This window comes from Amphiura filiformis, chromosome 17 (genome assembly GCF_039555335.1).
Source record: "Amphiura filiformis chromosome 17, Afil_fr2py, whole genome shotgun sequence".
Taxonomy (NCBI): domain Eukaryota; kingdom Metazoa; phylum Echinodermata; class Ophiuroidea; order Amphilepidida; family Amphiuridae; genus Amphiura; species Amphiura filiformis.
Genome location: NC_092644.1, coordinates 52382751 through 52395645, shown reverse-complemented (window position 1 = coordinate 52395645; position 12895 = coordinate 52382751). Strand labels below are relative to the sequence as shown.

Below are 12895 nucleotides of genomic sequence, written 5' to 3'. Positions count from 1 at the left end.
TCGAATCCAACGAGCCAAGTCATGGTCAGGATTTGGTCGGCCATTATTGGGACCCTGCATGCACCAAACAGGTGTTGTGAGTGCCCAATTGGGTGGATTAAACCCGCTTAAAATTCGATGTTAGATTCTTTTGTGTTGTATACTGTCATCATTCTTTTGTCTACGTGTAACACGGGTAATAGAATGCAGTTTAAAATAGGGCCTACTCTTCAAGGCTGCATCATTTCACATTTTAGGTGATATTGCTGGGTCCCCGTCGCGGCTATATGGCCGCCATTGAGGTGCAGGAATGCGTGAAATTGGATTCGTCTATAGTCATAAGTCACGCTGGTGGTGTTTCTAGAAGATGTAGCGTTTCTAAAATTGTTCTGGATCCAATGGCCATAAATGTGACTGAGGTTGAACATGTTGAATGCTGCGCTCCCTTACTGGGAATGAATGTTCCTCCACAGAGAAGATGAAAGATATCCTGGGTGCGTGCAGCCACCTCTATTTCAAATTCAAGGACTTTCAAGTACCCAAAAATTAATTTTCAAGTACCTTTAAATGGCCCAGGGATTGGTGTGTGTGTGTAAAAAATGTGGGGTCTTTTTGAGGGTCACGGTTTCAAAATATTGCTTGGCTGACAGCAGATTCGAGTTCAGCACGCGCAAATTAAAAGCTGGTTGCCAACTTTTACGCAAACTTGCCGCTAGGAAAGCGATTTTTCCAAAATGGAACCAGTCTATAAAGGGATCATTGGTCCTCCAGCTTTACCTCCCGGCTTTACCTCCATTGTTTAATTGGTTTTTTTCAAGCTGGAAGTGTTTCTGCTCAAATGTTGAGAAAAATAAAGCCCACATTCGCAGGGAAAGGTATGGGCTATTTAATAGTCATGATAGTAATGTGTTTTGTTTTCCCCTATATGCATGATTGGAGGGGGAATAGCAAAAACTTGTTTTGGCTTGTTATTTGTCACATGTCATAACTCATTAACTGCAATACATAATTTATGGAAATATACATGTGACCAGTGGCTTTCTTGACTCATTTCTTTTAAGATCAATGTATTACCATGCAGCATGTAGCTTAGGGATCGGAAAAGGTACTCTGGCTGGTTGGGATAGTGGTAAATATTAGTTGGCAATCCAGTGACGAGCATTTTGTGTGGGTAGAAGAGCAGTAAATATTTATGTTGATCATCCAGGGACAGAGAAAAGTACTTTCTGTGGACGGGTGAGACAGCAGTAAGTACTAGTTAGTCATTCAGGGATATGTAAAAACGTAAAAGTACTTGGTCGGGTGGGACAGCGGTAAGTATTAGTTGGTCATCCAGGGACAGGATAAAGCTTTTTGTGTGGGTGGCACAGCGGTAGGTATTAGTTAAATATCCAGGGACAGGAAAAAGCTCTTTGTGTGGGTGGTACAGCGGAAATTATACATTGGTCATCCAGGGACAGGAAAAAGCTTTTTGTGTGGGTGGGACAGCGGTAGGTATTAGTTAAATATCCAGGGACAGGAAAAAGCTCTTTGTGTGGGTGGTACAGCGGAAATTATACATTGGTCATCCAGGGACAGGAAAAAGCTCTTTGTGTGGGTGGTACAGCGGTAGGTATTAGTTAAATATCCAGGGACAGGAAAAAGCTCTTTGTGTGGGTGGTACAGCGGTAGGTATTAGTTAAATATCCAGGGACAGGAAAAAGCTCTTTGTGTGGGTGGTACAGCGGAAATTATACATTGGTCATCCAGGGACAGGAAAAAGCTTTTTGTGTGGGTGGGACAGCGGTAGGTATTAGTTAAATATCCAGGGACAGGAAAAAGCTCTTTGTGTGGGTGGTACAGCGGAAATTATACATTGGTCATCCAGGGACAGGAAAAAGCTCTTTGTGTGGGTGGTACAGCGGTAGGTATTAGTTAAATATCCAGGGACAGGATAAAGCTTTTTGTGTGGGTGGCACAGCGGTAGGTATTAGTTAAATATCCAGGGACAGGAAAAAGCTCTTTGTGTGGGTGGTACAGCGGAAATTATACATTGGTCATCCAGGGACAGGAAAAAGCTTTTTGTGTGGGTGGGACAGCGGTAGGTATTAGTTAAATATCCAGGGACAGGAAAAAGCTCTTTGTGTGGGTGGTACAGCGGAAATTATACATTGGTCATCCAGGGACAGGAAAAAGCTCTTTGTGTGGGTGGTACAGCGGTAGGTATTAGTTAAATATCCAGGGACAGGAAAAAGCTCTTTGTGTGGGTGGTACAGCGGTAGGTATTAGTTAAATATCAAGGGACAGGAAAAAGCTCTTTGTGTGGGTGGTACAGCGGAAATTATACATTGGTCATCCAGGGACAGCAAAAAGCTCGTTGTGTGGGTGGGACAGCGGTAGGTATTAGTTAAATATCCAGGGACAGGAAAAAGCTCTTTGTGTGGGTGGTACAGCGGTAGGTATTAGTTAAATATCCAGGGACAGGAAAAAGCTCTTTGTGTGGGTGGTACAGCGGAAATTATACATTGGTCATCCAGGGACAGCAAAAAGCTCGTTGTGTGGGTGGGACAGCGGTAAGTATACTATTAGTCATCCAGTGACAGGTAAAAGTCCTTTGTGCGGACGGGTGGGGCAGCGGTAAATATTAGTCATCCACGGACAGGTGAAAGTATTTTGTGTGGATGGGTGGGACAACAGTAATGTATTAGTCATGTTAGTTGGTCATCCAGGGACAGGGAAAACCTCTTTGTGTAGTTGGAACAGCGGTAATTATACATTGGTCATCCAGGGACAGCAAAAAATACTTTGTGTTGATGGGTGGGACAGCAGTTAGTTACCAAGGAACAGGTAAAAATACTTTGTGTGGACGGACTGGACAGCAGTAAGTATTAGTTAGTCATCCAGGGACAGGTAAAAGTACTTTGTGTGGACGGGTAGGACAGCGGTAAGTATTAGTTGGTCATCAAAGGACAGGAAAAAGCTCTTCGTGTGGGTGGAACAGCGGAAATTATACATTGGTCATCCAGGGACAGGTAAAAGTACTTTGTGTGGACGGGTGGGACAGCAGTAAGTATTAGTTGGTCATCCAGGGACAGGGAAAAGCTCGTTGTGTGGGTGGAACAGTGGAAATTATACATTGGTCATCCAGGGACAGGAAAAAGTACTTTGTGTGGATGTGTGGGACAGTAGTAAGTATTAGTTAGTCATCCAGGGACAGGTAAAAGTATTTTGTGTGGAGGGTAGGGCAGCGGTAAGTATTAGTAAGGCAATTATACATTGGTCATCCAGCTTGCTTACTTGCTTATTTCGGGTGGTTTTCCCTAACCACGACAGCTCTCCATATCCTCCTGTCCTGCATCGGGTGTTTTGACATCATGCTCTGTGCTAGCCATCCATGCTCCTAGATATTTGAAGTCTTTCACCTCATCTAGCTTTGTACTATTATTTGTGCTGATGTTAACTTGCTGATCTTGGTTAAAAGACATAAACTTTGTCTTTGAGCTTGTTTGATTTCTTCTGATAGTAGGGCAATGTCATCAGCGAAGTCTAGGTCTGTTACCACTTCTGGCCCAACTTTTCTGCTCCTTCTCCTTTCTAGCTGGAATCCTAGTGCTTCTTCCTTGCCATCTATAGCCATCCTCAAGGCATATAAAGCACTATCACAAACAGATACGGGGCAAGGGTATCTCCTTGTAGAACACCGGCTAATGTCAAACAGCTCAGTTTCTCCGTCAAGGGAGATCACTTTGGCTCTGGTTTTCTGGTATGTCCTTCTAATAGCATCCACAAGTTGTTTGGTATCCCATAAGCTCTGAGGATTTGTAGCATCTTGCCTCGGTGGATAGTGTCGAAGGCTTTTTGGAAGTCAATGAATGTTATAATGGCTGGTAGATTGTTGGCCTTCACTCCTTCTATTATCCTTCTAAGAGCCAGTATGTGGCTGACAGTAGTTCTTCCCACTCTGATGCCATTCTGGCTGTTTCTCAGAAGTCCATCAACTTTGGGTCTTATCCTGTTGAGTATCAACCTATTAAAGGTTTTGGCCACTATTGAGGATAGGCTGATGCCACGGTAATTACCTCCTTGACTTAGGTCTCCTGACTTTGGTATTGGGATTATGTTAAGAATAGACCACTGATCAGGCATTCTTTCTTTCAGCAATGCATAGTTGCAAATTCCTAGCACCAGGTCATCCAGGTCACATCTCTTTAAGACTTCTGGTGGGATGCCGTCTTCTCCACTACTCTTTCCTTCTGCTATTGCTGTCTACGTCTTTGCCTTTGTATATTCTTCATGGCTAAAAGGACCAACCTCAATCGTGAGATCATCTGTGATGGGCTCTATCGTATCAGTACTTTGTGTGGACGGGTGGGACAGCGGTATGTATTAGTTGGTCATCCAGGGACAGGAAAAAGCTCTTCATGTGGGTGGAACAGTGGTAATTATACATTGGACATAAATTATACATCCAGGGACAGGAAAAGGTTCTTTGTGTGGACGGGTGGGACAGCGGTAAGTATTGTTTACTCCCCTGATCCAGGGACAGGTAAAGTACTTTGTGTGGACGGGTGGGACAGCGGTAAGTATTAGTTGGTCATCCAGGGATAGGTAAAGTACTTTGTGTAGACGGACGGGACAGCGGTAAGTATTAGTTAGTCATCCAGGGACAGGAAAAAGCTCTTTGTGTGGGTGGAACAGTGGTAATTATACATTGGACATAAATTATACATCCAGGGACAGGAAAAAGTTCTTTGTGTGGACGGGTGGGACAGCGGTAAGTATTGTTTACTCCCCTGATCCAGGGACAGGTAAAGTACTCTGTGTGGACGGGTGGGACAGCGGCAAGTATTAGTTGGTCATCCAGGGACAGGTAAAGTACTTTGTGTTGACGGACGGGTGGGTGGGTGGGACAGTAGTAAGTATTAGTTAGTCATCCAGGAACAGGTAGAAGTATTTTGTGTGGATGGGTAGGGCAGCGGTAAGTATTAGTTGGTCATCCAGGGACAGGAAAGAGGTTGTTGTGTGGGTGGCACAGCGGCAATTATACATTGGTCATCCAGGGACAGGAAAAAGTACTTTGTGTGGATGGGTGGGACAGTGGTAAGTATTAGTTAGTCATCCAGGGACAGGTAAAAGTATTTTGTGTGGACGGGTAGGGCAGCGATAAGTATTAGTTGGTCATCCAGGGACAGGAAAAAGATCGTGTGGATGTGTGGGACAGTAGTAAGTATTAGTTAGTCATCCAGGGACAGGTAAAAGTATTTTGTGTGGATTGGTGGGGCACCAGAAAAGTATTAATCATCCAGGGACAGGTGAAAGTACTTTGTGTGGACAGGTGGGACAGCAGTAAGTATTAGTTAGTCATCCAGGGACAGGAAAAAGTACTTTGTGTGAAGGGGTGGGACAGTGGTTATTATCAGTTGGTCATCCAGGGACAGGAAAAAGCTCTTTGTGTGGGTGGAACAGCAGTAATTATACATTGGACATACATTATACATCCAGGGACAGGTAAAAGTACTTTGTGTGGACGGGTGGGACAGTGGTAAGTATTAGTTGGTCATCCAGGGACAGGAAAAACCTCTTTATGTGGTTGGGACAGTGGTAATTATACATTGGTCACCCAGGGACAGGAAAAAGTACTTTCGGTGGATGGGTGGGACAGAGATAAGTATTAGTTGTGATTTTGATTTAAACTTTTGATCCAAACACAAGGAATTAATTCCTACCTCGGAATTTTCAGATGGAACTCCATCTTTCATCAGCGAGTGAGTGACTGTATCAGGTCGTGATTTTCTTGACCTTTGACCTGATAACAGACTCGTAGACTCCTGAAAACTTGAACAGGCCCCCGTCTTTGTTGAGAGATGGTAGGTTGGCTTTGATGTGAACTGCTTCTTTGACTCCACGTTGGAACCACCTGCTGTCTCTGTCAAGTATGCGGACTTTGTCCAAGTCCACAAAATGTCCCGGAGACTCAATGTGAATGTGGTTTGAGACCTCTGATGCTGTACTACTGGTCTCCTGTGTTCATTAAAACGTGTTTTCAGAGAGCGTTCAGTTTCGCCAATATAGGCTTCTTTGTACTGTCCGGACCTGTAATGTCCTTCTTATCTGTCTTGTCCTTGGGTGACACAAGGATTTGTCTTAGTGTGCGGGTCGGTTTGAAGAAAACGCTAACACCGTAGTTGCTAAAAGTCCTTCTAATGGCTTCAGAAGTGCCTTTGATATAGGGGAGAACTATGTGACCTTTATTTGGGCGTTTATCACCCACGTCGCTCGTTTTGTGAGTTTTGGTTCTAGTATTAGTATTAGTTGTGATGTTACATACGCCCTGCATGGACCATTTGTAATTTCTTTTTGATACAAATTTGATGATATTTTTGCCACACGAATGAATCTGCAAGATATGTTTTGGACATAAACATTATATAGCCAAATTTCACCTCTTTTTTTTTGTGAGAAAAGGGGGAAGATGAGGCTGTGGATCATGAAAATGTAACATTTCCATTTCCTACTAATCTCTCTGGCAACTGAGGCTGTGAGCAAGGTATGTGTCCTATAGGAAGGGTCTATAGCTATCAAGCAAACACAAGACATTTTACAGAAAACGTTTAAATGTCAGATTATATAACTGGTATGTTTTAATAACATTCACAAAACACTTTTGAAAACGTCATGCAAAACATTCTAAAACAATGATATTAAAGAGTTGACTAAATATTTTGCAAAAATGTTTGCCAAAAATCATTGTGCAAAAACATTTTGGCAACATTTAAAAAAGTTGTTGCAGTATTTTTTTTTCATTATCAACATTTAAAAAACGTTTTCATGACCTTAATATAACCAAATATTTAAATGTTATTAAAACATTGTGACCACATCCATAACGTGTTTATAATCTTTTTACCTGAAGGTCCCAGGTTCAAATCCTGGATGTCAGTGATTTTTTTTTCACTGGCTATCATTTATGTATGTGGCGACTTGTGTTAAAAACATTTCTCATAAGCATTTATAACATTATAACACATTGAAAACGTTGTAACACATTTGTGTGTTTGATGGGTAGGCCACCCTTTCAAGTAAAATTGATATTGTAGCTGTTAAACTATTTTAAATTTTACTACTACACAAAATGTTCAATGCCTTCAGATGAAAACTGATTTCCTGAAAAGTATCTCCTGAATTCAATAAATATCTTGATAAGTTGACTCATGTTCCTTTTGCTTTTGCCATATTTGTCTTAGCACGTGAGATCTTATTGGTGAACCGTAAATTTATTTCCCTGCTAGTTGGTGCATCCCAGCCGTAATCCGCCACTCTCTCACGCAAGTATTCTGGAATTGAAAGGTAAAAAATATTGAAATTTTTAGCTAATACTAGATGGTGCCACAACATTTTCAGTTGAAACACACTAAATGGTATTCTTTCTGTTGAACTTGCCAAACAACAGCAAATGGTGAACCTTATTTGAAATTAGTCATATCGAACCATAAGTGATGTCAAACCTTAGAACTAATGAACCTTATCCTAATTACTGATACTGAACCTTAGAAGTAGCAGATCCTATTTTAGGTATAGCAAAAACTTTTTTCTGTTTTAAAAATAATGGACATTTTATCCCCATTGGATTTCCATGTTTGTGATAGCAAACCATACAGATGGCCAACCTTGCAGATAGCGGTCCTTAGGGATAGCGGACATCACCAAAAAAATATGAAATCACAAAATATCCAATGAAAGTTTCTTAAAACTATAAACTTTCATATCTGATTTGACAATTAATATAAGTAATTTGAGGCATATATGTTACCATGAATTCTGACTCTAAAAAAAACTACATTTTCCATTTTTATTTCAGCTTTTCAGGCCAACTAAAAACACAATTTTTTAGCCTAACTGATGTTGCAAACAAGATCTCACCTTTGACAGCCAACACTTTTTCCTGTGACAAGACCCGATGGCCACGCCCATGTTTTGCCGTTCTCAGCCCAAGACCATTTGATACGCCCAGTTCTTCTTGTGTAAACACTATTTGAATGAGGCCGTTTAGCAGCACAATAGATGGGCGGCTCTTTTTCAGATCGGTATTGTGAGCCCTCCTCTCTACCTTTGCTAGCTTGTAGGAGTCCACCATGACATTCTGGTACAGATGGGGGTTTTGGGGATCTGTTACAAGTTGTACCTGCAAGATGAAAAAGTTTTGTGATGAGAATTTCATTACACAGATTATATAATTGAATATCATATACAAGATTTGAACACTGAAAAGGAAATATGGAATTTCTCAAAGTAAATACTCAGCTATAGTATAAGATAAATATGGCTCTAATTTTTTTTGGTTAATAATCCTGTTTTGTCAATTGAAATGAAACATAGCCAACCTTCAGCCAATTTTACATAAAGTAATGTTTATGTGCTACATGTAGGTAAATAAGTAGATTAACTGGGTTTAACTCAAATTGGTAGATTAACTTGGTTGAACTCAAATTAGTAGATTAACTGGGTTCAACTCACCATGTGACTTCCTTCTGCTGAACTTGGCTGTGTGGATGAATGATGTGACCTCTGCTGCATAATGAAAAAAGAAATGGATTGCACCTTGGTTAAGTTATTCTTTAAAAAAAAACATGACTATTACACATATTATATGTCTATAATAGGCATATTTTATCCATTTTCTAGTACCAAGGAATACAAGTTCTATTATCATTTTCACTACATTTACACCCATAAAAATAAGAGTCTTGAAAGTTGTGTTTTCTTATCATGTACCTGGTTGATTCAACAAATTCCACAACTTTTTTTTCTCATTTTCATATCAGAGACCAAAATAAAACCTATACCACATTAGTCCTCTGTCCAATTGATGATACTGTGTACTGGAGTGGGAAGTCTTCACATTACAGAAACTTGTTGAACTGGGGTATTCTGCAGGGGTGAGAGGGGGGCACTTCGATATTATGGCAGTGCACAGATAGTCATGTGCATATTCATTTGTATTTAGAATCAGGCAGTGGAGAAAATCCAAGCTGAAAAAATAAAGCAATAATTGCCCCATGCTTCACACAGACTGGTCTATCAATGAGCAAAAATTTACCATCATTCGGGACTACAATAGTCTGAATTGAAAAAATATTCGAATGCAAATGTCAGTACCATCGGAACTAATAGCTGGTAATCCATAGTCAGGAAAATGTACTTTAAGCAGACAGATGGAACAGTTGCAAGTGTAGTTTGGTTGGTCAACCGGGAACAACAAAAGTACTGATGTGATCATGTGGATGGTTTAAACATCAGTTAATTATAATGTTGGTTATATCCAGGGACTAAAAAAATGTACTATGAAAAATGTGCTTTGTGTGGAAGGGTATAACCCGGGGGTATAACAGCAGTAAGTAGAGACTTTGCGGAATGAAGTTACTGGAACTTTAATGGCAACTTCAAAAATATCAATTTGATTTCTTGCTCAACTTCACTTCAACGCGAACATCAGATTGGTTTCTGTACCAACAGCGTCTTGTTGTTTAAACTAGGGGAAGTGTATCAATGGGTGATCAAAAGAAGGGTATGTAAAAGCACTGCAACAAATTTCTCCCTTTTGTTTGCTGAAGTGGTTTGTTGGTATCACTTATTAAAATAGGCGCTTAGTTTGAATAAACATGGATTACAAATGAGTGAATGTTCTTAGTCATCCAGTAGTTTCAAACAGAGTTTTGGAATTAAATCTAATACTGGAACTTACTTTTTGCAACTATTGCGACGTTGCGTCTGGAACCACCAGACTTCATCAGGCAACTGACCCGTTGGACTGGTCACGTGTAAATATGGATTACATCTCTAGGCGATGACCAATGCAATGGGAATTAGGCCTATGTTATGAGTTATACGCTAATATTATACTTCTAAACATGTTTCAATTAAATATTCTTGTGATATGCCTATATTATTGTCCCGGATTATTATAATAAAAGCTCAATTATTATTCCAGTAAACGTTAGCTTTGTCAATTTTATATTTCCATCAGGACACAAGCCCATTTTATCTGTTTGCTCTCCCTAGCCCCCAACCTCCCCCCACCACCACCACCTCTCCATATCCTCCCCTCCCTCCATTTATTCATCTATCACTCCCCAGTGGCGTTGCCAGGAGTTTTCTTTTAGGAGGGCAAGGACTCATCTTTGCATTCTGATCGAATAAAATATATCTCCCCAAATGATCCTCATTTTGTTCTTTAAAAACTCCCAGAATTTTGAATTTCAACCAACATATTTCTGGATGCTCCTTTTCTGACATTCTTATTTTTTGTAACATATAGGCCTCCTCTTTTAATAATGAATAATTTGACATACAATACCCATAGGCCTATATGCCCCAATGTATAACTTATGTTTGATGAGTGTGTTTAAAGAGTGTCAGCGTATAGCGTGGCACATGTTAGACCAGCTTTCTGCTGAATTGGGGTACATAATGTAGGCCTAAATGAATAAAATGAATAATTAAATAAAATACCTGAACAGTACAAGCATATTTGGTTATATAGAGGTGTAATTATAAGACACGCATAACGTTGTAAAAAATGTTCACAGTAGCTGCAATTCAGAAGTTCAGTACACTGCTGGGTCCCGTAAAATCAGGCCATTTTACTGGAACTTAATCCCCTTAGGCGTTGAAGTCGAAGCCAAAACTTGGTTCCATAAGCTGATTTGGTGTACGTCATGAGCACGCACAAAAGCATATACCAAGTGTGACATTTGGAACAAAAAATATTTTGATCTAATTCAATCAGTAATTTTCAGCAACATATGGCATGTTTTTTACCCAAACCAAATTAGATTTCCAATAATTGGTCTATTAACTAGATAATACATAAGTGGTAATTATGTAGTCTATGAGGAAACATCCAAACTATTGTTCTTAATTATGACGTATTTTCATCATAATTTACGGAACACTATTGATTCTCGCGTCAACTTTAACTTCAAGCGGCTTTAATGGCAGAGTGGTTTTGAATACATAATCCTCTATAATCCTCTATACGTTAAAGTTTGTGGTTTCTAACTTCATTTCGCAAGGTCTCTAGTATTACTTGGTCATCCAGGGACAGAGAAACATCATCTTACATGGACATGTGGAACAGTAGCTAATTATATGTTGGTCTCCAGCATCCTATCTATCTATGTCCCATAGCTAGGAGGCTGTTGGGGCGAAGTAGTGATAACTTTAGAGATGCACAATTTCCAAAGTTTGTTGTCCTCAGCTGTTTGTGAGCTGATCAAAGTTCAATCCAGTCCAGTCTTTGATGTTATTAATCCACGTCTTCTTTGATCTTCCTCTCTTCCTTCCCCCATCTGTACCTCCCTGCAGAATAGTGTGTGCTAGGCTGTTCTTCCACCTGATCACATGGCCAAACCACTGGAGCTAGCTGTCTTCTTTTCACAATGGAGATCAGATGTTTGTGATCTCCAGTGAAACTTTCCATTATTACCATTACTTGCTTAAACCAAATCATTTCAGGGATTAACTTACCCCACCCTCTGCAAAACCCACACTACTCCATTAACTACAACCAAAAATATGTTTGAGATGTGCAGATCAGCATTATGTAGAAGTAATTTTATAAATGTATCCAAATTCGGTAAAACTTGAAGCTCAATTTCACACATAGATATGAATAACAAATCATTACAATAGTTTACTGGTAATTTGTTTTAATCTTGCTATGCAAAAGTATCAAAATCTAACAGCATTAATGGATGTTAATTTTCACAATATTAGAAAGTATCATTCTATCAGATCAAATTATCTCATTTCGTCTATATTTGTACGACACATAAAATTATTCCCTTTCAGTATATCACTTTTCTCTCACTTTTCTGCTGACCATGTTGAAAAAATTGAGATTTGCTGCCATCAATGGATTTCCAAGCAAAGAAAAAGTTGGGCACTTCAGCCAATTGGCTATTTTGAGCCCATCATTATTTTTAGCAGATGGCAGCTTTGGATATTCATATGATTTACAAATTGGTTGAATTTTTGAATATCGACAATAGAGAACATGAAAATTGTCTTCTCTTAACAGGTCATGCCACAGAGCATTAATTGCCATGTATCCATCTCCACTATAATCACTGGCATTTATAGAGTATCAAACCAAACATAATTTGGGAAAAAAAGGTCCACTTTTTCAAAATCAGCACCCCCCCAAAAAAAATCCTGCGTACGGGCCTGGTAGGCAGCAAACGTGGTTCCGACATATTCTAATAACGGCGGAATAAATGTAAAGCGCTTTGAGGCTGTTTACGGCATAAAGCGCTATATAAATATCTACATTTTTATTTTTTTTAAACAAGGATTATAGAAAGAAACTGATACTTACAGTGTTTGAGTAATAAAATCAAAACATGACCACAGCATTATCTCCGATGACCACTTTTTAGGGGGAGTGGGTTGGAGTGTAAGGCCCGTAACCTGGATTTATTTTTTTCAGGGGGGGGGGCTGATTTTGAAAAAGTGGTCTAGAATAGTTGGTTCTAAAGTTATGAAGTTTTTGATGTCGATTTTCTTATGTATTTCATTGCATTTTACTCCATATTTTTTGCCTTTATCTCAGTTTCAAATTTGCCGCCTTTTTTTGGACCAGATCGTGTCACAAATTATGTCCACCAGGAGGCCTCCACAAGGTTATTTCCTATAATACAATACAACAGGTGGTAAGTATGAATGGTTGTGGGATCGAACTGGAGACCATTTTTCCTGGCATCTACGGACTGCCTCCAACATGGCTGCCATTTCAATTCCATTACCATTCTGGTTGGTTTATTGCCTCATCACACAATCTTTTCTTGTTCAATTATGTATCAGATCGTGTTAGGATTTTCTGGTAAGGAATATGATTAGCGATTAAGGTTTATAACCACAACTAATGATTAGAAATTAA

The 12895-nt window shown here is 39.7% G+C and overlaps 1 protein-coding gene across 2 annotated transcripts in view; it reads right to left on the bottom strand.

Moving 5' to 3' along the window:
- Positions 1-7038: 7038 nt before the first annotated feature.
- The window catches only part of LOC140137955 (uncharacterized), a 73584-nt gene continuing 67727 nt past the window's right edge, over positions 7039-12895 (bottom strand). The window contains exons 6-8 of one of the 2 annotated variants that reach the window (XM_072159770.1): positions 8473-8526; positions 7879-8140; positions 7039-7292 (exon numbers count right to left, since the gene is read on the bottom strand). In XM_072159770.1, coding sequence (XP_072015871.1) covers positions 7168-7292; positions 7879-8140; positions 8473-8526 — 441 coding nt within the window. In that variant the 3' untranslated portion in view covers positions 7039-7167. The remainder of the gene's footprint in view (positions 7293-7878; positions 8141-8472; positions 8527-12895) is intronic. The other variant, XM_072159771.1, reaches the window with a different exon arrangement.